The sequence below is a fragment of the Haliotis cracherodii genome, unplaced genomic scaffold, assembly GCF_022045235.1.
Source record: "Haliotis cracherodii isolate W230 unplaced genomic scaffold, xgHalCrac1.p SCAF_22, whole genome shotgun sequence".
Taxonomy (NCBI): domain Eukaryota; kingdom Metazoa; phylum Mollusca; class Gastropoda; order Lepetellida; family Haliotidae; genus Haliotis; species Haliotis cracherodii.
The window spans coordinates 4,891,964-4,919,674 of NW_027266278.1; the positions used below are offsets into that span (position 1 = coordinate 4,891,964).

The 27,711-nt window shown below is 41.4% G+C and overlaps 1 protein-coding gene across 4 annotated transcripts in view; it reads right to left on the reverse strand.

The window, feature by feature from the left end:
• LOC139471183 (endothelin-converting enzyme homolog) overlaps window positions 1-27,711 on the reverse strand; it is a 108,853-nt gene that overhangs the window by 15,241 nt on the left and 65,901 nt on the right. For 3 of the 4 annotated variants that reach the window (XM_071253466.1, XM_071253463.1, XM_071253465.1), the window contains 9 exons: window positions 18,475-18,724; window positions 16,399-16,602; window positions 15,359-15,645; window positions 10,247-10,315; window positions 7,222-7,341; window positions 6,090-6,176; window positions 5,097-5,245; window positions 4,230-4,333; window positions 2,111-2,229 (listed from right to left, as the gene is read on the reverse strand). In XM_071253466.1, the coding sequence (XP_071109567.1) occupies window positions 2,111-2,229; window positions 4,230-4,333; window positions 5,097-5,245; window positions 6,090-6,176; window positions 7,222-7,341; window positions 10,247-10,315; window positions 15,359-15,645; window positions 16,399-16,602; window positions 18,475-18,724 (1,389 nt within the window). The remainder of the gene's footprint in view (window positions 1-2,110; window positions 2,230-4,229; window positions 4,334-5,096; window positions 5,246-6,089; window positions 6,177-7,221; window positions 7,342-10,246; window positions 10,316-15,358; window positions 15,646-16,398; window positions 16,603-18,474; window positions 18,725-27,711) is intronic. The other variant, XM_071253464.1, reaches the window with a different exon arrangement.

Sequence of the window (27,711 nt, forward strand, 5' to 3'; positions counted from 1 at the left end):
TCCTGCCGATAAGCTGATAGCATATTGCACCCAAAATCTTTTTTCGAAACAAGGACTGACTGAAGTTGACCTATACTAAACATGAGAGTCAAAATAAAGTTTTTTCTCGCTCATGACATTGATAGGATGCATAGATGCACAACAGCGTTCCCGCTTGAGGTTTGTATTGCTTAAAGCAACAGCTGTGTTGCAGCCTCTCCTCCAACATTAAAACACTTATATTTTTCCTACCAGCCGACCTTTAATGGAGCAGAAAACTAAAAAAAGAAGTTGAATTGCTTCCCCCCTGCCATATCCCCCATCGACAGGTTTTTTCCTGTAAAATATCTGCAAAGCAAGGGGAAAATAGAGTGGGTGCGTCCATGTGTGCGGGCGGGCGGGCGAGCGTGCGTGCGTGCGTGCGTGCGTGCGTGAGTGAGTGAGTGAGTGAGTGAGTGAGTGAGTGAGTGAGTGAGTGAGTGAGTGAGTGAGTTGTGTTTAATGCTTCTTTTAACAATATTCCAGTCATATCACAGAATGTCAGCTTAATGTGGGAGGAAAGCCCGAAGTGATGCAGGTCTCAGACATTTACCACTTTGGTGAAACCTACCACAACGGGTATGGTGCTGACAAACCTAGAAAAATAAACGGGGCGAACCGGGATTCGAACCCACAATCATAGGTTTCTGGCGTGCCCAAGGGACGCAACTCTGCACAGTAATGAGTGAGTGGTTTTATGCTAGTGTCAGTAATGAGTGAGTCGGCTTTTACACTAGTGTTAATAATGAGAGTGGTTCTATGCCATTGGGCCGTCGGGTAGCCAAGTGGTTAAAGCGTTCGCTCGCCACGCTGAGGACCCGGGTTCGAGTCCCGACATGGGTACAATGTGTGAAGCCCATTTGTGGTATCCCCCGCCGTGATATTGCTGGAATATTGCTAAAAGCGGCGTAAAACCAAACTCACTCACTCACTCTATGCTAGTATAAGTAATGTGTGAGTGAGTTTGGCTTTATGCTAGGTTTACTAGTGAGTGAGTGAGTGAGTTTGTTTTTCTGCTAAGTTTACTAGTGAGTGAGTTTGGTTTTATGCTAAGTTTACTAGTGAGTGAGTTTAGTTTTATGCTAAGTTTACATGTGAGTGAGTTTGGTTTAACACCGCTTTGAACAGTATTTCAGTTACTTCACAGCATGACAGCTTGATGGAGGAGAATAGCCCTAAGTAAAGCAGTAGAAAGGCAAACCAAGGATCATAATGGGGTGAAACCTCTGTTCACAGGATCCTGCAATGCCTCGAGATGCATCATATACTGACTGGTCCAGGCTGTACAGTTAAGACATGAGAGCGTTGTTAAATACCCTTTCTACATGGCGAGTAATATTGTCTCAAAATATGATCATCATCAACCAAATTTACTTACCTGAATTAAGACAACAACAACAACAACAACAAACAACAACAACAACAACAAACAACAACAACAAAAAACAACAACAACAAAAAACAACAACATCAACAAAAACAAACAACAAACAACAACAACAACAACAAACAACAACAACAAACAACAACAACAACAACAAACAACAACAACAACAACAAACAACAACAACAAACAACAACAACAACAACAACAACAAACAACAACAACAACAAACAACAACAACAACAACAAACAACAACAACAACAACAAACAACAACAACAAAAAACAACAACAACAACAAAAAACAACAACATCAACAACAACAAACAACAAACAACAACAACAAACAACAACAACAACAACAAACAACAACAACAACAACAAACAACAACAACAACAACAAACAACAACAACAACAACAACAACAACAAACAACAACAACAAACAACAACAACAACAACAACAAACAACAACAACAACATTAACAACAACAACAACAACAACAAAAACAACAGGAAGCTGTGTTAACAGGAAACAAATGACCAAAGTGTTGTGCTCTAACTGCACTTTTTCCCCATAGTAGCTGAAAGTGTGTTCATAGAGTTCATGGTATGTTGTGAAACAGCTCTTAACAGTCTTTCTGAAAGTAAATGGGATATTTTCCATCCCCAATATCACATGTATGAATGATGCTAGTGATAGAACTCGCCTTTACTTTGCTAGCACCGTGGAAAGCCTCCTTCACGAACATCGACCCGAGAGCAAAGCCGAGGACAACATCGGTGTCGGTGATGCAGTAGCGCCACATCTCCTCGTTACCTGTCACACCTGAAACAACAAACCCAGAGTCACTCGACACTGACTTGCTTGCCGTCCTGGGCCCACTTGCACAAAGCGATCTTAGCGCTAAGACTATTGTAAGCCTATGTTAAAGTATGGGAGTTACGATCATCTTAGCACTAAGATCTCTTTGTGCAAGTGGGCCCTGGACCCGTCAATATCCACCTTTAATACCCTATAACAGTATCCACCTTTAATACTCTACACCAGCAACCACCTTTAACCCTCTACAACAGCATCCACCTTTGATACTCTACAACAGCATCCACCTTTAATACCCTACAACAGTATTCACCTTTAACACCTTACAACAGCATCCACATTTAACACTCCACAACAGCATCCACCTTCAATACTCCACAACAGCATCCACCTTTAATACCCTACAACAGCATCCACCTTTAATACCCTATAACAGCATCCACCAGCATCCACCTTTTACACTCCACAACAGCATCCACTTTAAACGCTCTACAACAGCATCCATCCTTAACACTCTACAACAGCATCCACCTTTAACACTCCCCAACATCATCCAACCTTTAATACTCCACAACAGCATCCACCCTTAAAGGCGCACTGATCTAACGCAATTCCCCGGGACTGGTTGTTGCCTTTGTTATTGTTTTTTCCCAGTGAGTACCCAGATGTATAGCAAAAATCTAGACTAATTCGCGACCTCTGCTGCGCAATTCGTAAGCGCATCAGTCACTTTTATGGGTAGTAATAAGGGCGTATGGTCACATTGATCAACAAAAGTTTTCGAGATAATAAGGAAATGTAGGTATATTTGTGGGTAGCATCGGTAATGGTGACGAAGTTTTGATAAGTGACTTGCTTGGTAATTTTGCGATTTTCGTTTACACTATTTTGACTTGCAACACAAAGTAAATATTTCACCTGAGCATTGCTTTTTTATAGTGTGTATATTTTTTTACTGTCAAAATGTGTAACATTTTCAAATTTATTAAAAGTGACTAAAAACATTTCCATTTGTATTATTATGTTAACGAATTCCAAACATTTTGATGTTTAATGTCACCACCAAGAGACTGAAAATGTTACGTTGAAAAGTACATGTCTATGTTGTTTGGCTTCTAATCCTACATAATAATCTGTTGTGATGTTTGTAGGCCCTGTTGATCATCTTAATCAATCTGGACAGATTTTTTAGTCAAAATGCCTGAAATATTTACACATTTTATAAATTGCTTGAGAGAATCACATTTTACAAATTGACGGTAATATATACACGCTTACACCTTTAATACTCCACAACAGCATCCACCTTTAACACTCTACAACAGTATTCACCTTTAACACTCTACAACAGCATCCACCTTTAATACTCTACAACAGCATCCACCTTTAATACTCCACAACAGCATCCACCTTTAATACTCTACAACAGCATCCACCTTTAATACTCTACAACAGCATCCACCTTTAATACTCCACAACAGCATCCACCTTTAATACTCCACAACAGCATCCACCTTTAATACTCTACAACAGCATCCACCTTTAATACTCCACAACAGCATCCACCTTTAATACTCCACAACAGCATCCACCTTTAACACTCTACAACAGCATCCACCTTTAATACTCTACAACAGCATCCACCTTTAATACTTCACAACAGCTTCCACCTTTAATACTCTACAACAGTATCCACCTTTAATACTCCACAACAGCCTCCACCTTTAATACTCCACAACAGCATCCACCTTTAATACTCTACAACAGCATCCACCTTTAATACTCTACAACAGTATCCACCTTTAATACTCCACAACAGCATCCACCTTTAATACTCTACAACAGCATCCACCTTTAATACTCCACAACAGCATCCACCTTTAATACTCCACAACAGCATCCACCTTTAATAATCTACAACAGCATCCACCTTTAATACTCTACAACAGCATCCACCTACCCCGCATATAATGGCTGACAAAGGAAAAGGTTAAGTTGAATGTTACCTGTCATGACCTGTGTGAAAGTCTTCTTGGCTTCTCGGAATGGCTTGGACAGGTATGGCGCCAGAGACTTGACTACAGACCACATCAGGTAGTTGTTTAATGTGCTGCAATGACATGAAAGAGTGAGTGAACAAGAGTCACCAGGAGATGACATATCCCCCTGGTCTGGTACATTTCGGAAATACAGTCTTGCTACTGATAGCCTTCTTTTGGTTCATTGCGACTGGATACCTCCAGTTCAGTGAAGAAAAAAGTAATGCTGGATATTTCAAAATCCCAAATCACCAAAAGGCACTAGTTCACCACCAGATTGATCTGTATACCAAGTTTCATCGAAAAATATTTCACAGTTTTACCCTCTACCCTCATTTTCAGTAAAGTTGAACTAGTTGTCATGGAAAACAAGAGTTGTAAGAACAAACATCTGACTGTTACTTTCAGTCCAACTAATCTGTCTGTCCATATATGAGAGTAGTTATGGAGTTATCAAAACAATACCATGGAATTGGGCTTTTGAACTTTCTAAAAGTTCTGATTTGTGAGTCTTTATTAGCAAAATCTTGCAATCGACCGAAATCTGCATGTGGAAATCCATGCTACTTACGAACCAGATGTTAATTTCAATATTCAAATTTGACTGGACTATGCATAGACTCGTTAGTCAGGACAAAATATAACTCGCTAATTCCCGCCTAGTTTGGCAAGGGTGGCAACTGGACTTTTACAGTCAGTTAACTCCCTTGCCTCAGGAAGATGCTTCAAGGATAAATAGAAGTTCTCAACAATAACTGTATGGAAAGCAGATTTTCTGGATTAACGGGGTCTGGACTGAAGAGGTTTCACAGTTTCAGTAAGCAATGATCTCACTTCTTGCCATCATCGGAGGACTTGGCATTACTGAGGATGGCCTTGAGGTTCTTCAGGAACTTGGGGGCATAGACGACAACTTCCTCCGAGGACTTGAGTGTGATGTTGACAACGCTCATCATGGAGTTGAAGTATTGGAGCCAGTTCAGCTGCAAACCAACAGCAGTCAGTGACTATTGTTTAATGCCAAAGGGGAACAGTTTCTGCACGTCGACTATCGGTTTCAAAGGAGAACAGTTTCTGCATATCAACTATTAGCTACAAAGGGGAACAGTTTATGCATGTCGACTATCGGTTACAAAGGGGAACAGTTTCTGCATGTCAACTATCCGTTTCTCAAAAAGGGGAACAGTTTCTGCATGTCTCTCAAAAAGGGGAACAGTTTCTGCGGGTCAGCTATCGGTTACAAAGGGGAACAGTTTTTGCATGTCGACTATCGGTTACAAAGGGGAACAGTTTCTGCATGTCGACTATCGGTTACAAAGGGGAACAGTTTCTGCATGTCGACTATCGGTTACAAAGGGGAACAGTTTCTGCATGTCTCTCAAAAAGGGGAACAGTTTCTGCGGGTCAGCTATCGGTTACAAAGGGGAACAGTTTCTGCATGTCGACTATCCGTTACAAAGGGAAACTGTTTCTGCATGTCGACTATCGGTTACAAAGGGGAACAGTTTCTGCATGTCAACTATCCATTTCTCAAAAAGGGGACCAGTTTCTGCATGTCTCTCAAAAAGGGGAACAGTTTCTGCGGGTCAGCTATCGGTTACAAAGGGGAACAGTTTCTGCGGGTCAGCTATCGGTTACAAAGGGAAACTGTTTCTGCATGTCGACTATCGGTTACAAAGGGAAACTGTTTCTGCATGTCGACTATCGGTTACAAAGGGAAACTGTTTCTGCATGTGGACTATCGGTTACAAAGGGGAACAGTTTCTGCATGTCGACTATCGGTTACAAAGGGGAACAGTTTCTGCATGTCGACTACCCGTTACTCACGAAGGGGAACTGTTTCTGCATGTCGACTATCCGCATCTTGTGGTAGTTCTTCTCCTCATCGCGTCTGTCTTTCGCTGGGATGGTGATCTGGAAACAACTCAAGCATATGTAACAGCCCAAGTGAGGTAAGCACTAGGCTTACCATACCATAGCAAAGCATACACGAGGTACATAATTGTTCCTAATAGAACCTGGCCTTTTAGTGCGAGCGCACTGAGAAACCATGCCAGGCATTGAAATACAAGAAAAATGATGTTCAAAAATCTGTGTCTTCCAGAAATTGTCACGTTTTGATACAAACTATGTATTGTTCTGTGATTTTGTGTGTGTGTGTGTGTGTGTGTGTGTGTGTGTGCATGCGTGTGGCTTGGATGATTAGATGATTTTGGTGTGTGTGTGTGTTTGTGTGTGTAGCTTGGATGACTTTGGTGTGTGTGTGTGTGTGTGTGTGTGTGTGTGTGTGTGTGTGTGTGTGTGTGTGTGTGTGTGTGTGTGTGGCTTGGATGATTTTGGTGTGTGTGTGTGTGGCTTGGATGATTTTGGTGTGTGTGTGTGTGTGTGTACTGTGTGTGAGTGTGTGTGTGTGTGTGTGAGAGAGAGTGTGTGTGTGAGAGTGTGTGTGTGTACTCTGTGTGTGTGTGTGTACTGTGTGTGTGTGTGTGTGTGCGTGCGTGCATGCGTGTGTGTGTGCATGTGTGTGTGTGTACTGTGTGTGTGTGTGTGTACTGTGTGTGTGTGTACAGTGTGAGTGTGTGTGTGTACTGTGTGTGTGTGTGTGTGTGTGTGTGTGTGTGTGTGTGTGTGTGTGTGTGTGTGTGTGTGTGTGTGTGTGTACTGTGTGTGTGTGTGTGTGCACCTGTCGATCAACTGTGGTGCCCCAGACCACAAGGCACCAAGCTGTCCCAACTTCCATCCAAATGATTTGTTCGATTTTTTCATTGTTTCACGACACACACAGCAATATTCCTTCTGTATGAAGGCGGTCTGTCATGAAGTCACCTCTTACGACAATCATAGTCGCCTCTTATGACAAGCATGGGTTGCTGAAGACCTTTTCTCTACTCGGATCTTCAAGGGTCACGTCCAAATGAAGGGGATATATATAACAAACCTGAATAAAATATTAACCTACCTCGGCTATCTTTGTCTCAAACTCTATAACTTTTATCATGTCATCTCTGGTAGCGTTGCGATCCTCAGCTCCAAGCAACATCCCCAACGTCGTCATGTACTCCAGATACCCTGACAACACCTACAACGTGAGCAACAATTACATCAATAAGCTGTTTGTGTGCCGCTAAGTCTGGTCTTCAGCGAATAAAGGTCAAAAACAGAGAAAATCAAGTCAAAAAGTTAAAATCTTCGTCCAATCTATGACACAAAAAACTTCAGCACAACGCTAATCTGATAAAGATTATTGATTATTCCAATTTTTTCACCTACATCGATGGGAAACATTATCAATTTATTGTACAAAATGGAAAGTACATAATTGGAAATTGGGCTTTTCGAAATAAGCTCAGTAGGGGACTAGACGTTTTTAGATTATCACACATTCGGGTAAACGTTTAAACCCGTAGTTACCATCTTTGCAACAGTGCAGAATGAAGGCTGCCTAGAAATAGTCACGTCTTGAGCACGCAAGCCAACAGATGGGGTATGTAACACACAAAAAGCCAGTTCATACTATGTGGCTGTTTCTTGTTGTTGTATGCAGCACTTAGCAATATTCCAGCTATTAGACAGCGGTCTGTAAATACTCAACAACTAGGCAGTCCACTGAGCAAGGATCAACGCTGTTGGGGTACGATGACACGCCACCACCCAAGGCACCCAAGCGGCTGTCGGGTAGCCTAGTGGTTAAATCGTTCGCTCGTCACGCCGAAGACCCGGGCTCGATTCCCGACATGGGTACAATGTGTGAAGCCCATTTCTGGTGTCCCCTGCTGTGATATTGCTGGAATATTGCTAAAAGCGGCGTAAACCCATATTCACTCACTCACTCACTCACTCCCAAGGCACACAAACCCCCACCAACCCCTGGATCCATTTCCGTGGGTTCTTGCGATCACAAATTACCCGCCCTTGATTTCATTAACAGTTTACCGACCAATCGAAAGTCGACATATGGGAAAGGGTAAGCGAGGTAAATTGTTTTACCTTGAAACCAAAGCCACCGCCAGTTCTAACAGACATGAAGACATCCTTTCCATAAAAAATATTTTTCAGGGCTTTCTTCTGCGTCAGTTTTCAATGTTGAATTTCTGGCGAACTCGATCATGATCAGTGAGACTGTCCAACCCAAGATTTAGGCTGGTTAGTAACTCGTATTCTGATTGGTAAACTGAACCTAGTTGCTTAACCAATCAAATTGGCAAAAGATAATATAGGGCGGGTAATTTGCAATCACAAGAACCATGGGATTGAATCCAGGGGTTGGCTTACCGAAATGCCCATCCCTACGACTGAATCCCCACGACTGAGGACCTATTTTTACCTGGAATCCCCATGGGGAGACAAGCATAGGTTGTTGGGGACTTATATTCTATCCCGGAATCCCCACAGGGAGACAAGTATAGGTTGCTGGGGACCTATATTCTTAACCGGAATCCACACAGGGAGACAAGCATAGGTTGCTGGGGACCTATATTCTTACGTGGAATACTCATGGGGAGACAAGCAAAGGTTCCTGGAAACCTATCTTCTTACTCGAAATCTCTTAAAGGTGTTACTGGAGAACTATTCTGTCTATTTAAGTATATAATAACAGTTTAACATGCCTAATATTGTATCACAAAATGATGGCTCGGGGTGCCCTGTTCAAAGCTCCTGCCATTATTATCAGTGTTAATTCCAACTTCATTTTCAGTTCCTCTGGGAGAATACAGATAAGTGATGCAATCAATCAGTACAGCCGATCCCTATACCTTTTTAAATAACGTATTCGACGTAATAAGCGCCCTGCTCTAATAAGTGCCCACGGCGATATTTGCTTATATATTGGCTAGTGAACAATCCCAATTTGCACCCCTTCCGACTGATCAATGTACACAAGACTTATTTTTTCGCGCATAATACGCACTCGTGTGTTATATGCACCCTTAATCATGGGCAATTAAATTCTGGTAAAATATATCTGTCGTACATAAACATTTCAGGCTGTCAGCAAAAACCACGAAATTTATCTTTCAACTCTGTTTTGTTTTTTTTCACCAAAATAATATGCTAATAAGAGCCCCCTATTTCTAATTTTGAGAGCGCCCAAGGCTCTTATTACGTTGAATACGGTAACAATTTCCTTACATGGACCCATAGCAGCTAATCAATGACGTGGGAAAGTTTAAATGGCAGTCTTCAAGAACCTCTGTTAAAAATCCTTAATGTTCTCATTACAAGGTCCTGAGACACCTTCAAACATCCATGGCTCTTTGTATAGTCTATATCAGGCCCATATTTACACTTTCCTGATAAACGAGAAACACATCCCAAAATCAATACACCTTTGAAACACAGCAGTGCTTTTTGCCACATGCCATTAAGGTGATGATAATGGGGCCTGGGAAAGGTTTTAAAATATTTTTTATTAAAATAATTTGTTCATGAAATTGATGGCAAAAAATTATTTTAGCAACAAAAAGTGGACTTACTGCATTGTGGGTGAAAAAAATTGAAAAAATGGTCTGGCTCCCACTTTTTGAGAGACCAGGCACTATCCTGGGTGTCCTATCTGTAACAGGGACTCAGAAATAAAATATCAATTACAAAAAAACCCAACTTTTTGAGTTGGTTGGTTGGTTGGGTGGTTTGTTGTTTAACGCAGCACTCAGAGTCTGGACCAGACAATCCAGTGATTGACATCATGAGCATCGATCCACGCAATTTGGATCGATGACATGCATCAACCAAGTCAGCGAGCCTGACCACCCGATCCCGTTTGTCGCCTTTTACGACAAGCATAGTCACCTTTTACGGCAAGCATGGGTTGCTGAAGACCTCTTCTACCCCGGAATCTTCACGGGTCCCCAACTTTTTGAGAGGCAGAAAGAGGAAAAGAACTTTTTTGGTATGTTATGGAGCTCTGACTGAAACATACTCTGTTTCAAACAAAAATCCCAATTCCGTCTCCAATGTTGAAGGATCACACCTAGATAACGTACCTTGTCTTCAGTAATGGACTTATTGAGATAGTAGTCCCGCTCAGGTAGGCCTAGGCCGCTCTGGTCAACCTGCAACAGAAGATTGATTAACACACACTTTCTCAAGAGGGTTCATTTACACTAGCACTGCTCCCAGGATGGCGTCCCAGACTCTCACCAAGGAAGGCGGTGGGGTAGCCTAGTGGTTAAAGCGTTCGCTCGTCATGCCGAAGACCCGGGTTTGATTCCTGACATGGGTACAATGTGTGAAGCCCATTTCTGGTGTCCTCCGCCGTGATATTACTGGAATATTGCTAAAAGCGGCGTAAGACCATACTCACTCACTCACTCAACAAGGAAGCATTGTATGGGCTGAAAATATACTGCTTATTGGAATCGATTTTCATAATGTTTGGATGAACCAGGGAAGGTGTAAGTGTACGGTTCTAACAAGGAGCTGTAAGTATATAGAGAAATGAGTGAGAGAGTGAATTGGGCTAAACACTGATGTCGACAGTATTCAGTCATATCATGTCACCTCACTAATATTGCTTTGAACAGTATTTCACTTATATCACATTAAGTATGCTTATCAATGAGTGAGTGAGTGAGTGATTAAGTTAATATCATAGCATGTCAGCTCGGTAATGAGTGAGTGAGTGAGTTTGGGTTTAAAACTGTTTTGAAGAATATTTCAGTTATATCATTGCACGTCAGTTTATTAATGAGAGAGTGAGTGAGTTGGGGTTTAACACTGCTTTGAGCAGAATTTCAGTTATATCATGGCAGTTCATTAATGAGTGAGTGAGTTTGGGTTTAACGCTGCTTTGAACAGAATTTCAGTTGTATTATGGCAGTTTATTAATGAGTGAATGAGTGAGTTTGGGTTTAACATTGCTTTGAAAAGTATTTCAGTTGTATCATGGCATGTCAGCTCATTAATGAGTGAGTGAGTTTGGGTTTAACACTACTTTGATCAAGATTTCAATGAACGCTGTGTAAGATCCAGACACAGGCATGTGTCATGATCACAGACTTCTGGCATGCCTAAGACACTAAACTCTTCACGATGAATATGGGGCCTTAGAAGACTTAGCCACCGTTTCCCCAGATAATTAATTGACGAGGAAAGCCCCAAATGACGCAGGTGGGTGAATTCAGTGACGTCAACAAGTTTAACAATATTGTAAATACGCATTATGACACATGTAGCGAGTGACAAGTCCTGCTTGATCACTGTGTAGCAATCTGCACTGAAATGTGCCTACAATTGCAATAAGGAAGTCGAGTATCATGTCATAAGTTAATGAAAAAGTCATCTGTGATTGCTGGAATATCGGGAAACAGGATCAGTTGTGTAACTTTAACATTGGACATCGTTTTAAGGGCTAATTACATGAAGAGGGGATATAGAACCAAATTCAGTTGGCCAAGTCTGGTGAGCATCGTCCTTCCAGTGTTATCATAAAAGTTCAACTAAGGATATTACTAAAGCAGATTGAAATACGATCCACGGTTTCCTAATTACATGACGAACAGATCAAACAGACCGATAATGTCCACTAATCCTTTTTGTGCCTCATACAAGATGAAAGCGAAGGTTTATCAAGATGGCCGCCTGGTCCGCTGAAATGTCAGCTGCATAACAGATGATGTGATAGTTTTTGGACAACGTCCGACTTGACAGTTTTCTTAATCTTCCAATATTCTGTTATTCATGATGATTATTTTAGGAATTCCACTTCAAATGAGTACACTGTGGTTATTTCTGACTTCATCACATTTGGGGGCAGTGGGGTAGCCTAGTGGTTATAGCGTTCGCTCGTCACACCGAAGACCCTCTTTTGATTTGCTGACATGGGTACAATGTGTGAAGCCCATTTCTGGTGCCCCCGCTGTGACATTGCTGGAATATTGCTGAAAGCAGCGTAAAACAATACTCACTCATGCCATTTGGTTTCTTGCTACAGCCTTAGAAATTAGTTTTTTTAAGACTATTCCAGAGGGATAGTATATACCGTATTCGACGTAATAAGCACCTACGGCAATATTTGCTAATATTTTAGCCCGTGAAAAATCCCAATTAGCACCAATTCTGATTGATCAATGTACACAAGGCTTATTTTTTCGCGTATAATACGCACTCATGTGTTATGCGCACCCTTAATTATGGGCAATTGAATTCTGGAAAAATATATCTGTTGTATATAAACATTTCAGGCTGTCAGCATAAACCACGAAATTTATCTATCGACTCAGTTTTTTTCACTAAAATAATATTCCAATAAGAGCCCCCTATTTCTAATTTTGAGAGCACCCTGGGTACTTATTACGTCGAATATGGTACCTTATTTCACTAACCCTCAGAGTAGTAGTTCTTCCTGCTTGAACAAGAATAAAATGTTCACTATGTTTACAGTTTCTGTCAGTTTTATTCAGTTTTATTTCCTAGCAAAATTGACACATCAAGACCTGGTTCAGAATTATAGCCCTCAAATCCTACTAGTCCAGTGATTGACATCATGAGCATTGATCCACACGATTGGGATACGATGACATGCATCAACCAAGTCAGCGAGCCTGACCCCCCGATCCTGCTAGTCGCCTCTTATGACAATAAGGTTGGATTAACGTAAGGATATGCGTCATTAAACTGGGGATGGGGTGGTAAGGGACGCATTAATTTCTGGATTGACAGTATCCATTTTAATAAAAGCCTAAGATACAACTAACAGGGACTGGCAGTCACATGAACTACCAGTCCAAGGCTAATTTTAAAAGTAAAAAACTGGTAATTACCGGTAAACGAGAGTGAGTGAGTGAGTATGGTTTTACGCCGCTTTTAGCAATATTCCAGCAAGATCATGGCGGGGGACACCAGAAATGGGCTTCACACATTGTACCCATGTCAGGAATCAAACCCGGGTCTTTGACATGATGAGCGAACGCTTTAACCACAAGGCTACCCTACCGCCCCGGTAAACGGGAACATTGATGCCTGATCCAATTTGTCAAGGAACACTGTGATATTTTAGATGGCAATAAGCACTGGTTCACATCACATGGTGATGAGGCAATTGAAATAACCAGAAGAGGGCCCAACATGATGTTGATTTGGTTGTCAAAGTAAAATTATTAATAATGGTTTACATTTAGTGTTTGTGATTTTTTGGGAAGGAACACCCCCACACTGTGACATTACAAATAGCCAAGGTGGAACCCCATCTTTTCTGAAATTCCTGGATCCACACCTGATCTATTCCAGCTATTACCATGGAAGTTACAGAGCATGCTACTGCATAATCAGTGTCCACGGGTTGATTTCCCAAATGAGTACAATGCGTGAAGCTGATTTCTGGTGTCGCCTACTGCTGGAGTATTGTTAAAAGTGGTATAAAACTATATTCTCTAACTCTTGTGGTACATTTTATTGTTTCATAGTTTGATTTCTTTGTATCAATCAGAGAGCAAGTGAGCGGGCAAATAAAATTACATTCAGTACTATTTCATTTGGGATTATTGTTGTGTTAGTATTGAGAGCCGGGCCCCTTTCCAGAAAGTGATCATAGCACTAAGACAAACTAACTCCCAAACTTTAACATAGACTTACAACAATCGTAGCGCTTAGACAATCCTAACTCCCATAATTTAACATAGACTTACGACAATCGTAGCACTAAGACAATCCTATCTTCCATACTTTAACATAGACTTACGACAATCGTAGCGCTTAGACAATCCTAACTCCCATACTTTAACATAGACTTACGACAATCGTAGCGCTTAGACAATCCTAACTCCCATACTTTAACATAGACTTACGACAAGTGTAGCACTAAGACAATCCTAACTCCCATACTTTAACATAGACTTACGACAATCGTAGCACTAAGACAATCCTAACTCCCATACTTTAACATAGACTTATGACAATCCTCAATCGCTTTGTGGAATGGGGCCCACCTCACCTTACTAACATCTGTAAACTGAAAAAGTCTGGCTTCAATTGGAACATTCTATTACATTCTATTAGTCAAGCACAAAAACAACTATTTTTTTTAATTTACTTAAAAAAGTTAACGAGTGAATGATACTTATGCCAAAGTCAGCAATATTAAAAGAAGTCATTTAGATGTTGGAATACATGGCACTTATTATGGACAGCAACTTCGTTTATTCAATGTCATGACGTTACAGAGCTACTTCTTGCTCCTTCATCAGGTGACTTGTGACATTGAATAAAAGAAGTTACTGTCCAGAAAAAGTGTTGAAATATTAAAATTATCGACGCATCAAGCAAATATTTATGCCACTGATTGACAATATGACCACATTCCATGCAGTCTGGGAACCTAGACACATATTCAATCAGGTCACACACTACTGAACCCTTGATTAGTCAGGCACTTTGCTGTACAGAGTTGTTTCCCCTTGACAGCCAGGAACCAAAGATCCTGGGTTCAAGTCCTTATTTTGATTCTGCTGCACCAAACTCGTAAACATCTTAGACCTGAATCACTTCATGCATTCTCCTGACAGTTGGATGGCACTAGGTCATATAACTCATATACTATTCAAAGTGGTGCTGAACCCAACACACTAGTTCATAAGTCAGCACAACCAACAAGCAGGGGCCAATGGAGATACTGCCCGTCCACAAAGCCATCTTATCGCTAAGATGATTGTGTCATATGGCAGTGAATTTGTTTAACAATGATTGTAACAATTTTACATTTCTTCTGTTGAGATTCAGTAGACGCTCACTGTATTGTGTTTGGACAGTGATCAGTTGTCAGGGGGTACTATATTTAGATGCTAGTGCGGTGCGTAAATATCCAGTTCAGTAAAGTATGTTATAGAAACATGGAAAATGTTCTATGTTGTGAGTGCACTATGTGCAATTTTCCAGGAACTGGTTAGATTCATGATAAAAAGGGACAAGACCATGTCTCTCATGCATTTAATAAAATCAGAACCAGCTTTCATGTGAGGACCACTCATCATGCCTGATTCCATGCCTAGCCCATCATGGAAGCTTGAACACTGTCCCCGCTGGTGAATATATATCATTATCACTGACGGCAAGGACCACAGGACTAGTGCCAATTTCTAATGCTGTCATTGTGTACTCACCAAGAGTATATTGCTGGAGGAATTGCGGTCGTTCCCGCCGACCCACATGTTGAACAGGGGGCTGACATCGATCATGTGCACCTTCTCCACGGCTGTCTGCAGGTTCCAGGCGTTCTGTTGCCAGGTGCCCGACTTATTGGAGATACCCCACCCCCCCAGGCCCCTCAAGATGTCCAGGAGGGGCTGGGCGCCCAGCGCCTCCACCGTCTTGTTCTTGTCCATACACGACACAAAGTAATCCTGGGCCTTCCTCTCGGCATTGCTGCGCGTCTTCACCGACACTTTTTCTACAAGAATGTATAAGACTTGTCTCAATGGTGGATTTACGTGAAGTGTGCATACCGTTTTCACAACTATACCTCCATAAACGCAAAAAGTCATTTATTATAAATAAATATGTCAACAATAATAGCTTCAGACTGATTAAACAATGACTTAATTGTGGATTTACACAACGTGTGCATGCCGTTTTCACAACTATACCTCCATAAAAGCAAAACGTCATTTATTATAAATAAATATGTCAACAATAATAGCTTCAAACTGATTAATCAATGACTTAATTGTGGATTTACACAACGTGTGCATGCCGTTTTCACAACTAAACCTCCATAAACGCAAAACGTCATTTATTATAAATAAATATGTCAACAATAATAGCTTCAGACTGATTAATGAATGACTTAATTGTGGATTTACACAACGTGTGCATGCCGTTTTCACAACTATACCTCCATAAAAGCAAAACGTCATTTATTATAAATAAATGTCAACAATAATAGCTTCAGACTGATTAATTATTCAGTAACACAAACAGGGACATAACAATACGAAATCAGCAACATTCAGCGCAGTAATGCAACACACGCCCTGCCCATTCTATCATGAGCCAATCGGGAAACTGTAGTAAAAGGGCGTGGCCTAATTTTGTTTGGTTCGGGGAACATAAACGCAAAAGATACTTGCTTGGTCAGCCAATCAAATGCTTGGGAATCGTTTGCGATTTGTTTAAGGGTACATTAACACAAGGCGGCACTTACCGATGACGTTCTTCATGACCAGCTGGTTCTCCTGCCACAACACACTGAACGTGCCCCACCTGCTGTGGCCTGATGGGATAGGGTGTGACTTGATCCACCCCCCACAGGCGTACTGGAAGAAGTCCTTGCAGGGGTCGGCGCTGCGGTCCATCGTGGTGATGATTGAGCTGGCCACCGTCACACACTCGGGGGTCATGCAGTAGTCTGAAGGAAGAGTGAGTGAGTGAGTGAGTGAGTGAGTGAGTGAGTGAGTGAGTGAGTGGGTGGGTGGTGAGTGAGTGAGTGAGTGGGATGGTGGGCGAGTGAGTGAGTGAGTGAGTGAGTGAGTGAGTGAGTGAGCAAGCAATATTCCAGCAATATCACAGCGGGGGACACCAGAAATGAGCTTCACACATTGTACCCATGTCGGGAATCGAACCCGGGTCTTCGGCATGACGAGCAAACGCTTTAACCACTAGGCTACCTGACCGCCGGAGTGAGTTTTAAACGTCTTTTAGCAATATACCAGCATTATCACGACAGGGGGACACCAGAAATGGGTTTCACACATTGTGCCCTTGGGGGGAATCCAACCGGACATTCAGCACGACATTCAATTGGCTGGGTAACACATATCACCAACAATGAGGACCAGGTCTTCAGCGTGACGAGTGAACACTTTAACCACTAGGCTATCCCACCGCCCCATCAGAAAGAAGAACAGTCACATTGAACACATAATTTCTTGTTATGGTGAGTGAGTGAGTGAGTGAGTGAGTGAGTGAGTTGAGTTTTACTCCACTTTTAGCAACATGCAGGCAATATCAGGACAGGCTGCACATCTTTTACCAAGAAGGAATAGTAACATGGAATCTACCCACAGGTTGCACTCTCCTGTGGCAGCATGCATCACTAGGCTCTCTCACCAATTCCATGTTAACAAGTATTTATATGTGTTCTTATTGAAAAGTTGTCTCTTGGAAACAAGATGGGGATGAGGAATAATGTGTATGTCTCAATTTTCATCATTGCAACAAATTTGTCTGAGCGGAGCAAGTAACGGCAACCAAAATGGCGGATACGTGATAAACTGTCACTGGCGCGACATTATGAATGGTCGGAGTGGCTGCAACTGAAGAGGTTTTCATTCATCAGCGTTTTATCACCGGGATGTTCCAGGGAAGAACATATGGTTAAAAGAAGGAAGAGTGAGTGAGTGAGTTGGGTTTAACACCGCTTTTAACACTGCTACAGTTATATCGTGGCGTGTCAGCTTAATGTAGGAGGAAAGCCCGAAGTGATGCAGGTCTCAGACGTTTACCACTTCGGTGAAACCCACGAGCATGGGTACGGTGCTGACAAACCTAGAAACATAATCGGGGCAAACCGGGATTCAAACCCACAATCATAGGTTTCTGGTGTGCCCAAGGGACGCAACTCTGCACAGCAAATTGCGGCGCCTTAGAGGACTGGACCACCTGTGCCCCCTTCCCCTACTTAAATGTGGAACGGGGCCCAGGAACTCCTTTCAACCATGCCAATATGACTCTAACCATGTTAGAGGGTAGGGAATGCCTATGCCAAATACCTTTTCACAGCTAACTCTGACACAGATCACAGGTAATTTTACCACCCATTTTACAATCATGGATAATTATTGTGTACATTAGATAGAGATGTAGAATAATTCTTATCAATCCATATCATTATCAAGTTTATATTTTCGCATCTATAAACTTGGACTGTATCTCATATTTTTGACAACTTGTCAGAAAGACCAAACTTTGGGGGTTTCTTGATATTTTTAGGCAACTGTCACCAAATGTACTACATGGTATTCCAAGTTTCGAAACAAAAAATGATAATCAATACAATAACAATTCAAAAGAAAGAAAAAAATCATTTCACAGAAAATGTGTCATTTATTTGAAAATTCAAGATAAAAGACTGATCAGATGAAACGTATCACAGCTAATTGGTAATGTTGAATACCGAATCATGGCAAATTAAAAGAGCCAATAACGAATAACGAAATAGGTATACCCTACCCACATATTACAGGTACACTAATATAGGGACATGGAAAACAAAGCTCACCTGTTCCTTTGCGCAGATCCTGTAGCTGGGACTCCCTGACGGCCAAGATGGCGGCGATGACGATGAGAGAGATGGCGAGGAGGATGAGGAGGATGATGAGGGCCTTCTCCAGGGTCGTCTTCCTCTGCCACAGCGTCAGACCTCCCTTGAACACAATCCCCGGATGGAAGTCAACTGCAGGAGGCGTGCCCCCATTCGATATTGTGTCATCGTCATCAAAGTTTGTACGCTTGTAGCGTTGGCCAGACATCTGAAGCATAAAAACAATGGATGGTAATTTCTCGTAAGCTATCTGATATTCAATAGTTGGCTTAACGCCACTTTGAACAGAATTTTAGTTAACAAGAGTCATCAGAAAGATGACATATCCCCCCGGCAGCTGTCTGTAAAGAAACCACTAGTGCAATTCTGTATGTAATGAGTCAACAGTTGAATGTTCTTTAAGAAGCATACATTGTTTACCCACTGAATGGTTTTCGAATTCTGGCCCGGAAACGAACCCGTTCCCCAATGGAGTCTAGGTCCAACTTCTTTCCATAAAAGTTGTAAAAAATAAAAATTTGTAAAAAAAAAATATCAAAAGGCACCACTTCAGTATGTGCCTGATAGCTTTGCCAAGTTTCGATCAAATACACTGAATGGTTTTCGAATTCTGCCCCGGAAATGAACCCCATCCCCAAATGAGTCTATGTCCAACTTCATTCCATAAAAATTGAAAAAAATAAAAATTAGAAAAATCCCAAAATATCCAAAGGCACCACTTCAGTATGTGCCTGATAGCTTTGCCAAGTTTCGATCAAATACACTGAATGGTTTTCGAATTCTGCCCCGGAAACGAACCCCATCCCCAATTGTGTCTATGTCCAACTTCATTCCATAAAAATTTACAAAAATAAAAATTAGAAAAATCCCAAAATATCTAAAGGCACCACTTCAGTATGTGTCTGATAGCTTTGCCAAGTTTCGATCAAATACACTGAATGGTTTTCGAATTCTGCCCCGGAAACAAACCCCATCCCCAATTGTGTCTATGTCCAACTTCATTCCATAAAAATTTACAAAAATTAAAATTAGAAAAATCCCAAAATATCAAAAGGCACCACTTCAGTATGTGCCTGATAGCTTTGCCAAGTTTCGATCAAATACACTGAATGGTTTTGGAATTCTGCCCCGGAAAAGGAAATGATTACGGACGGACGGCCAGACTGACGGGCGGACGGATGGACAGACAGACTGGCTGATCACTATATCACCCCGCATTATATGCCGGGGGATAATAATAGGCCATTTATACTGTGCTGTATCCACCACACAGGGGCATGATCAAGGTGCTACACTATTATTACCCCGGCCACTGGATCAGTGTGCACTGAACAATCATTCTCAACTCCCTGGGGAGAATACAACCCCAGCTGCCTGTAAGTCACTAGAAGGTTAACAACCACATTACCATCTCATCCTACCTGGTACCCACTCACTGCTGGGTGAACAGAGGCACATTTCGAACAAAGCCACCTGCCCAAGGAGACGCCACACGCGTTACATGTGCTTCAGTGTGGGGCAGGGCTGATGGGAAAGTTTGGGGGCATTCAGGGAAAGGTGGGGGTGGGGCTGCTTCTGTTTTTGCATGAAAACAAAGTACAACTTGGAAACAGAAAGTCCTACACCTGGAAGCTTTCGCTCTTCATGCCGAAGACCCGGGTTCGATTCCCGACATGGGTACAATGTGTGAAGCCCATTTCTGGTGTCCCCCGTCGTGATATTGCTGGAATATTGCTAAAAGCGGCGTAAAACCATACTCACTCACTCACTCACTCACTCACTCACTCACTCAAGATATAGAGGTCACAAGATTTTCGGACCGTCTTCTTCACTCAGCATGACCTTGACCTTCAACATCATTCTATCACAAATGACGTGTTATCAAGTCTCCATATCATTGTGCCAATACTTTCTGAATGAAACTATTTGCAAGTCATTTCATGAGTGAATGACCTTGAAAGTGACCCTGATATTTGAGTGAGTATTGTTTTATGACGCTTTTCGCAATATTCCAGCAATATCATGACTGGGAAACCAGAAATAGGGTTTACACATGTGACAGGTATTGAGTTCATTATTGTGAGTCTGTCATAAATGATTGGAAAACGTGCAGACTTTTCATGAAGTAATCAGAAATTTCATTAAATTTCAACCATGGTTCATGAATTGACCTCTAATCACCTCATATGGGTAACATCCACCCAAAATTGCCATCCAGCCCCAGCCTTAGAAAACTGTATACTAAGTTTCAATAAAAATGCCTTTTACAAATACAAAAGTTATCAAGTACACAAGCATAGGTCATACTGAGTGACCTTGACCTACAATGTCATGCAGATATTTCATGTCATAAAAAGATTCAACAAATTACTTTCACAAATACAAGTACACAAGCTTTTTGGATACCTGCAATGTCAAATATTTTATGTCATAAAATTTCCCTAGTCTCTAACATCTGTCAAAAGCATGTGATTGAAAAAAACAATTGCTTCAGCGGTTCCGGGGTAGAATAGGTCTTCAGCAACCCATGCTTGCCGTAAAAGGCGATTATGCTTGTCGTAAAAGGTGACTAACGGGATCGGGTGGTCAGACTCGCTGACTTGGTTGATGCGTGTCATCGATCCCAATTGCGCGGATCGATGCTCATGATGTCAATCACTGGATTGTCTGGTCCAGACTTGATTATTTACAGACCGCCGTCATACAGCTGGAATATTGCTGAGTGCGGTGTTTAACAACAAACAAACAAACAAAGCTTCAGCAGCAGAGCCAAAAAACAAGCAAACACCCCACCCCACCCCACCCCACCCCACCCCCTTACAGAGGGCATCTTAATTACTCCATCTTTGCAGCTAACACAATTGTAATGCAATTCATGACTAAAATTAAAAAACGACAAGAAAATGTTTTAATCGACAAAGAAACAAGAAACCTCATCACAAAACTCATCACCAGTTTGACCACTGACGGGTAACGTCCAGTCATCCGATTCACCACATAATACTCAGTAACATGCGTTTCATCCAATTGCAATTTCCCCTTCAAAAGGTTCAGTGGGTCTTTAGAACTTCGTAATCCTTCAAGACCTGCTCCGTTTCTTGTAGGTTGACAACTTGGGCTCGATGTGATCGATCATCGTTGGATCTCATTTGACCTATCTTCTATGTTCGATAGCATTGATGTGCCTCGTTTTGCCCATGTGCCCCGTGGCTTGTATTGATTCTTTTATCTAACCTACGTATTGCATAGCGCCATGGACCACATGAAATGGATGTTAACGAATTTGACTGCAGCTCTGCATGTCACAAAGACTGGATCACACTGTATAAATTTCACGGCTTGTGGATTTTTTACTAACAAATTATCTTGAGTAGTTTGACGTGTGGGATTTAGATTTGATAATTAACTAATGGATTTGACATACGTTAGCTACTTGTTGTTTGGTTTGTTTGTTTGTTGTGGAAACGTTTATGGTCCTAGGTCAGTTCTGCAGAGATTTAGATTTTCCTGAGTGTATGTCAAAGAGGTTAGTGTGTGTGTGTGTGTGTGCGTGTGTGGAATATATCGTCTTAGTGCTAAAATCTCTCTGAGGAACAGGACCCAATTCCATAAAGTGATCTTAGAGCTAAAACGATCATTATATTCACTATATATAGCACTAAGATAGCCTTATGGAATGCGGTCCGGGGTCCAAACAATCATTGTGGTTTAACTATTGTAACTCCCATACTCCAACAAAGACATGCAATAGTCTTAGCACACACAGGGCTCAGTTCATGAAGTTATGAATCACTATCAAATATTGACGAAACCAGGTGTTGGTGAAAAGGTGAGAATATCCTGCCCCACCAGTGGCACCATCACAAACACATGCAAAGGCAAGTCAATTGTTTGCCTGAAAAAATATGGGAACACATGGTACAATTAAATGAAGGAATTGCATCGGACATCATGTTTGTCACTGATGCTTTCAATACAGAAATGTCTTCCATAAAACATTTTGAAAGGTTTACTAAGGTCTGGAATGTTCCTGGGCAAGAAATGTAGCCTTGAGCGAGCCACTTATTAGTGAGTCATATGACACTCTTTGAAATCTTCATAGGAAGAGCACTGTACCTCAGACGTTGTGTAATCTAGACATGAAAGGCTGGAGCTGATGGAATATTGCTCGACATAAAGGGAAAGTTTATTCTGGAAAAGTGAAGTCATCCCTCTTGTCACACAGCCTTGTGGCTAGTTTTATGTCACTCTGAACCTTTAAGCCTTGATCTTAATATGAAACACTGAGAAGAGTGAGTGTGTATGGTTTTACACCGCTTTTAACAATATTCCAGCAACATCATGGCAAGGGACACCAGAAATGGGCTTCACATCATACCCATGTCGGGAATCGAACCCGGGTCTTCGGCGTGACGAGTGAACGCTTTAACCACTAGGCCACCGACCGCCCCTCATTGAGAAGAACTGGCCGTGGTCTCAGTATCCAACTAGTAACACATTACCGGTATGCAGACATGAGATATCGGCTGACCCGACAACTTGACCCTTGATATGCCTGCGGGAATAATGTGTGGGTATCGATTATCAACTGCCCCATATAACATACATAAGAGTGTCTGTTATTTCTGCTGGCCATTGGCAGACAGTTGACACCTCATCCTGTGTGGCTTTCTTCCCTGTGGGGTTTCCGGAGCAGGACACGTTCCCAGTAGGCTATGCTTGTTTTCCTGCAGAGTTTGAGGCAGAACAGGTTACCAGTAATTACCATGCTTATTCCCCAGTTAGTAGTTTTTGGCCCAGAACAGTTTCCTGGTACACCATGCTTGCTTTATCATAGGGAATTTCGGGCAGAACAGTTTTCCAGTACATGATCATTGTTTTTGGGCAGAATAGATCCCAATCGCACCATACTTGTTTCCCTGTATCGATTTGTGGTGAGGAAATATCCACAGTACTACCGTATATGACAGCGGATAAGCCGACCCTGTAGATAAGCCGAGGTGTTAATTTGACCATTGAAATACGAAAGAAAATGATATGACCCGCAGATAAGCCAAACCAGGAATTGAAAGACAAAAAACACTGCGAAGTCGGTGTGCAAGACATGTGCCGGTACTCGCAGATATTCAAAAATATAAGATGAAAAACGTTGTAATTATATTGAAAAAGTCATTATTATTTCTAATAAAGATTTAACAAACCAGTCATCCACTTTCATAACGTGGGAAGCTGTTTCTCGTGGGTTTTATTAATCTCATAATGATCGTTATATGTTGCCATCAACAAACAAGCGCCATTTTGTGAATCGGTGTATATAGAATTATGAACCCGTGAGAAAATATATCAGCTGGAGCGAAGACTTGCAGTTTGATTTCAGCATCGTAAGCATGGCGTTTTTGTTAAAAACTCATGATGAAAATGTCAGTCAGTAAAAATATAACTTTTATAACCCCCTTTACACCACTATTGTATGTTAATCCAATTGAATTAAATAAACTATCATACTATGAACACATTGAATGACCATCACTTACTCACAGGCTTTTCCAGTTTATTAAACTAATCTCTCGAAAACAAAGGAATTAAGTCCCTACTCCCAACACGATCGCACCCACAACTTGAAAATGTTTGTGTAAACAACATGACAATACCAAATGGCCCGTTATTATCAATGCTCATTTCCTTGTGTATCGTGTTGCTTTAAACAACAGGAAGCAATCACAGTGGTCACCGTTTGTGACGTCACAGGAAACAGCTGATCACGTGTTTTTGCAAATGGCGAACGGAATAACTCGCCGATACAGTTGTTTATTTGCCTCTTTCAATAAAGGTAGACACTTGTTCATTATCAATTTATGAACTTTGCAAAACGTACGTAATAGCTATTGGCGATTTTATCTGGGGATTATATATTATAGCTGTGAATTACATATATTGCTACATGTAAAGATTGTGGAGTTTACGAAGAACGATAAACTTTGAACATTCAATTGAAAACTTATTATAGGAAGTAGTAACATGCATAACATTTTTTTAATAATGACAACATTGGTGTATAATAATAACTTTATTGATAATTTATAACAATAATGGCTGTAGTCGTGGCAACTTCCAAACTTTCGGGAAGTTGTAATCTATCGGACCGTCATTCAGGCGATGTTTCTGACAGATCACGATCTGAAAAATACTATCATGAAAGTATATCCCGTGGATAAGCCGACCCCTTTCTACAGAACCTTTTTTCTGGTCCTCAAAATTCGGCTTATACGCGGTCACATACGGTACATGTTTGTTTCCCCATGGGGATTGAATACCACCCCAGCAACCTGGGATTAAATTGACCAGGTGGTCAAGATCACTCATCATAAAAAGGCTGCATCATATTGCTGGAATGTGTCAAACAACAAAAAACAAAACCCATAAAGTACTACTACTACTACTACTACATCAACATCATCAACACTCATTGTCTTTTCTTTTCCCTCGTTAAACAGTGACATGGCATCTCAGCGGACTAAATGAGCTTACGTCTGGACATGTACAAGCAACCCCACGCAAGTGCATGTGTAAATGATAAATGTTTCCAGGTCAATATGTTTCCGGAGGATAGAAAATTCACAAGGGAAAAGATTCCAGTGTTGGTAAGATACTGGCTGTGGAAATAATGATCCTTAGCAAAAATTTCTACAGGAAAGTTTTACCTAGGAAAATACTCCTGGAATGAATCCCCAAGGGGAAATTAAATATCTTGCTACAGTGAGTGAGTGAGTTGGGTTTAACGCCGCTTTTTACAATATTCCAGTAATATCGCAGCGTGTCAGCTTAATGTGGGAGGAAAGCCCGAAGTGATGCAGGTCTCAGACGTTTACCACTTCGGTGAAACCCACGAGCACGGGTATGGTGCTGACAAACCTAGAAACATAATCGGGGCGAACCGGGTTTCGAACCCACAATCATAGGTTTCTGGCGTGCCCAAGGGACGCAACTCTGCACAGCAAATCGCGGCGCCTTAGACGACTTGACCAGCCGTGCCCCCTCCTGTTACATATGCACATCGCTACGTTAGTGAAATAATCTTAAACACTACCTTAAATCTCATTTCACATCACCTGTTATCAACCATAATTTATTCCACTGATCATGGTATGTGCGGACGAGTTTAATATTAGCTACTTGAGGGAATTTGTCAGGGAAATAGAAGATATACCATTATGTCATTAAGAGCAAAACCTTCGAAGCTACTTTCAGATCAATGACCAAAAGAAATTTTTCAATTACACCAAAAAATCTCCAACACGCACGTAAGTTGAAAGAACCAAAATATCGTTCATAGTTTCAAAGAAGATATAGTGTTATTAGTCAACTGAGCATAAAGGAACAGATACTATTTCCGATCTGTCCCAGGAAAAGACCTTTGATTATCTTACAACTCGTATACAAGCTGTTATCCTGAAAGGTTTTCCCAATAATATTAAAAATTTGGTCCAAAACAAAAAATCAATGTAGACTTAGCATCTAAATATGATGACAGACAGAGATCACCGAAGAGTCTTTTGAAACAGCGGCTTCACAAGAAGTCTTCAACTTTTATCGACAAGTGTTGATATATTTGATATCAAAAGACAAAATGTGAGATTTTTATCCCAAATTATTCTTGTCTTGAGTGTAAAAAGAACAGGTAACCTGTCATCTTCAGTGGCAGAGTGTTTAGTGATGTCATTTGATTGTGATGTCATGGAATGTAAAGCACTGTGGTGCAATGTCATCTCCAGGGCCCACTTGCACAATGCGATCTTAGCGCTAAGACGATCATAAGCCTATGTTAAAGTGTGGGAGTTACAATCATCTTAGTGCTAAGATCGCTTTGTGTAAGTGGGCCCTGGAGATATCACTTGATCTCATCCAAGTGTTATCTCCTGTGGAAGCCAGTTTTCGATGTTAAATAGAGAATCGCACCTCAGTGTCTTTTGATATTAGATATATCAACACATGTAGGTAAAAGTTTAAGGTTCCGAGGTTCAGGTGATTCTTCCAACATTTTCAGTTTGTAAACAGTATTAACCTGTGTGCCTTGAGTGCTAAAAGTACAGCTAACTTATTTTAAACTTTAGTTACAGAGAGATAAGTGATGTCATTTGATTGTGACGTCATGGTAACCAACGACATAACAATGGTCTGCAAAGTTAAGTCATGCAATTTCATCGATATCTCCTGTGAGTGAGTGAGTGAGTGAGTGAGGTTTTACACCGCTTTTAGCAATATTCCAGCAATATCACGGCTGGGGACACCAGAAATGGGCTTCACACATTGTACCCATGTCGGGAATCGAACCCGAGTCTTTGGCGTGACGAGCTAACGCTTTAACCACTAGGCTACCTGACCACCCGATGACTCCTGTAAAGCCAGTATGGGATGATACAATACCATGGTGCTGTTGTACAAAACACCCTTAGCGCTACGACTGTCGTAAGTCTATGTTAAGGTATGGGAGTTACGATCACCTTAGCGCTAAGATAGCTTTGTACAATGGCACCAAGATCATTAATGTTAAGGTTAATCCCTTGTAGGGATTCTGGGTTAGATAAGATCCCAAACAACTAAGAGGTCAGAGGTAACTTAATGGTTACTTAATGGGGGTCACGCTCGGTGACTTGGTTGATAGCATGTAATAGTTCCCTGATAGCTGCTCATAACATCAATCATCGGATTGTCTGGTCCAGACATGATTATTTACAGATCATCCAGCGAAATATTACTGAGTGCAGCATTAAACAACAAACAAACAAAATATCAAAGACACAGTCTGGTTACCATACCTTTTTTCCAAAATAACACGCACAGAGGATGAAGCACTAGTTGCTTTACAGAACTGTAATTTCTCCACATAAAAAAAGCTAGATCAGGGACAGCAGCATGTTGCTAGCCATGAGTTACCACACAGTGAGGAGCGGCTCTTCGGCAAGCCCAATCAATACTCTCTAGTTCTCAGGGCATGGGGACCTGAACAGGCTGTGTCCTTCCTACCACTGCCTGACAAGATGTAATTGGGTGGAGCGAGAGGCGACGTTTTTATGACAATAACTTGGCTAAAAATATCAGTGGATGACACTCTATACAGGACCTCATCTAGGTCATCTCTGTTGTTCTAATTGAGTACTGATGGAGCGGGATGCATGATGAGGGCCAGGTTATCGG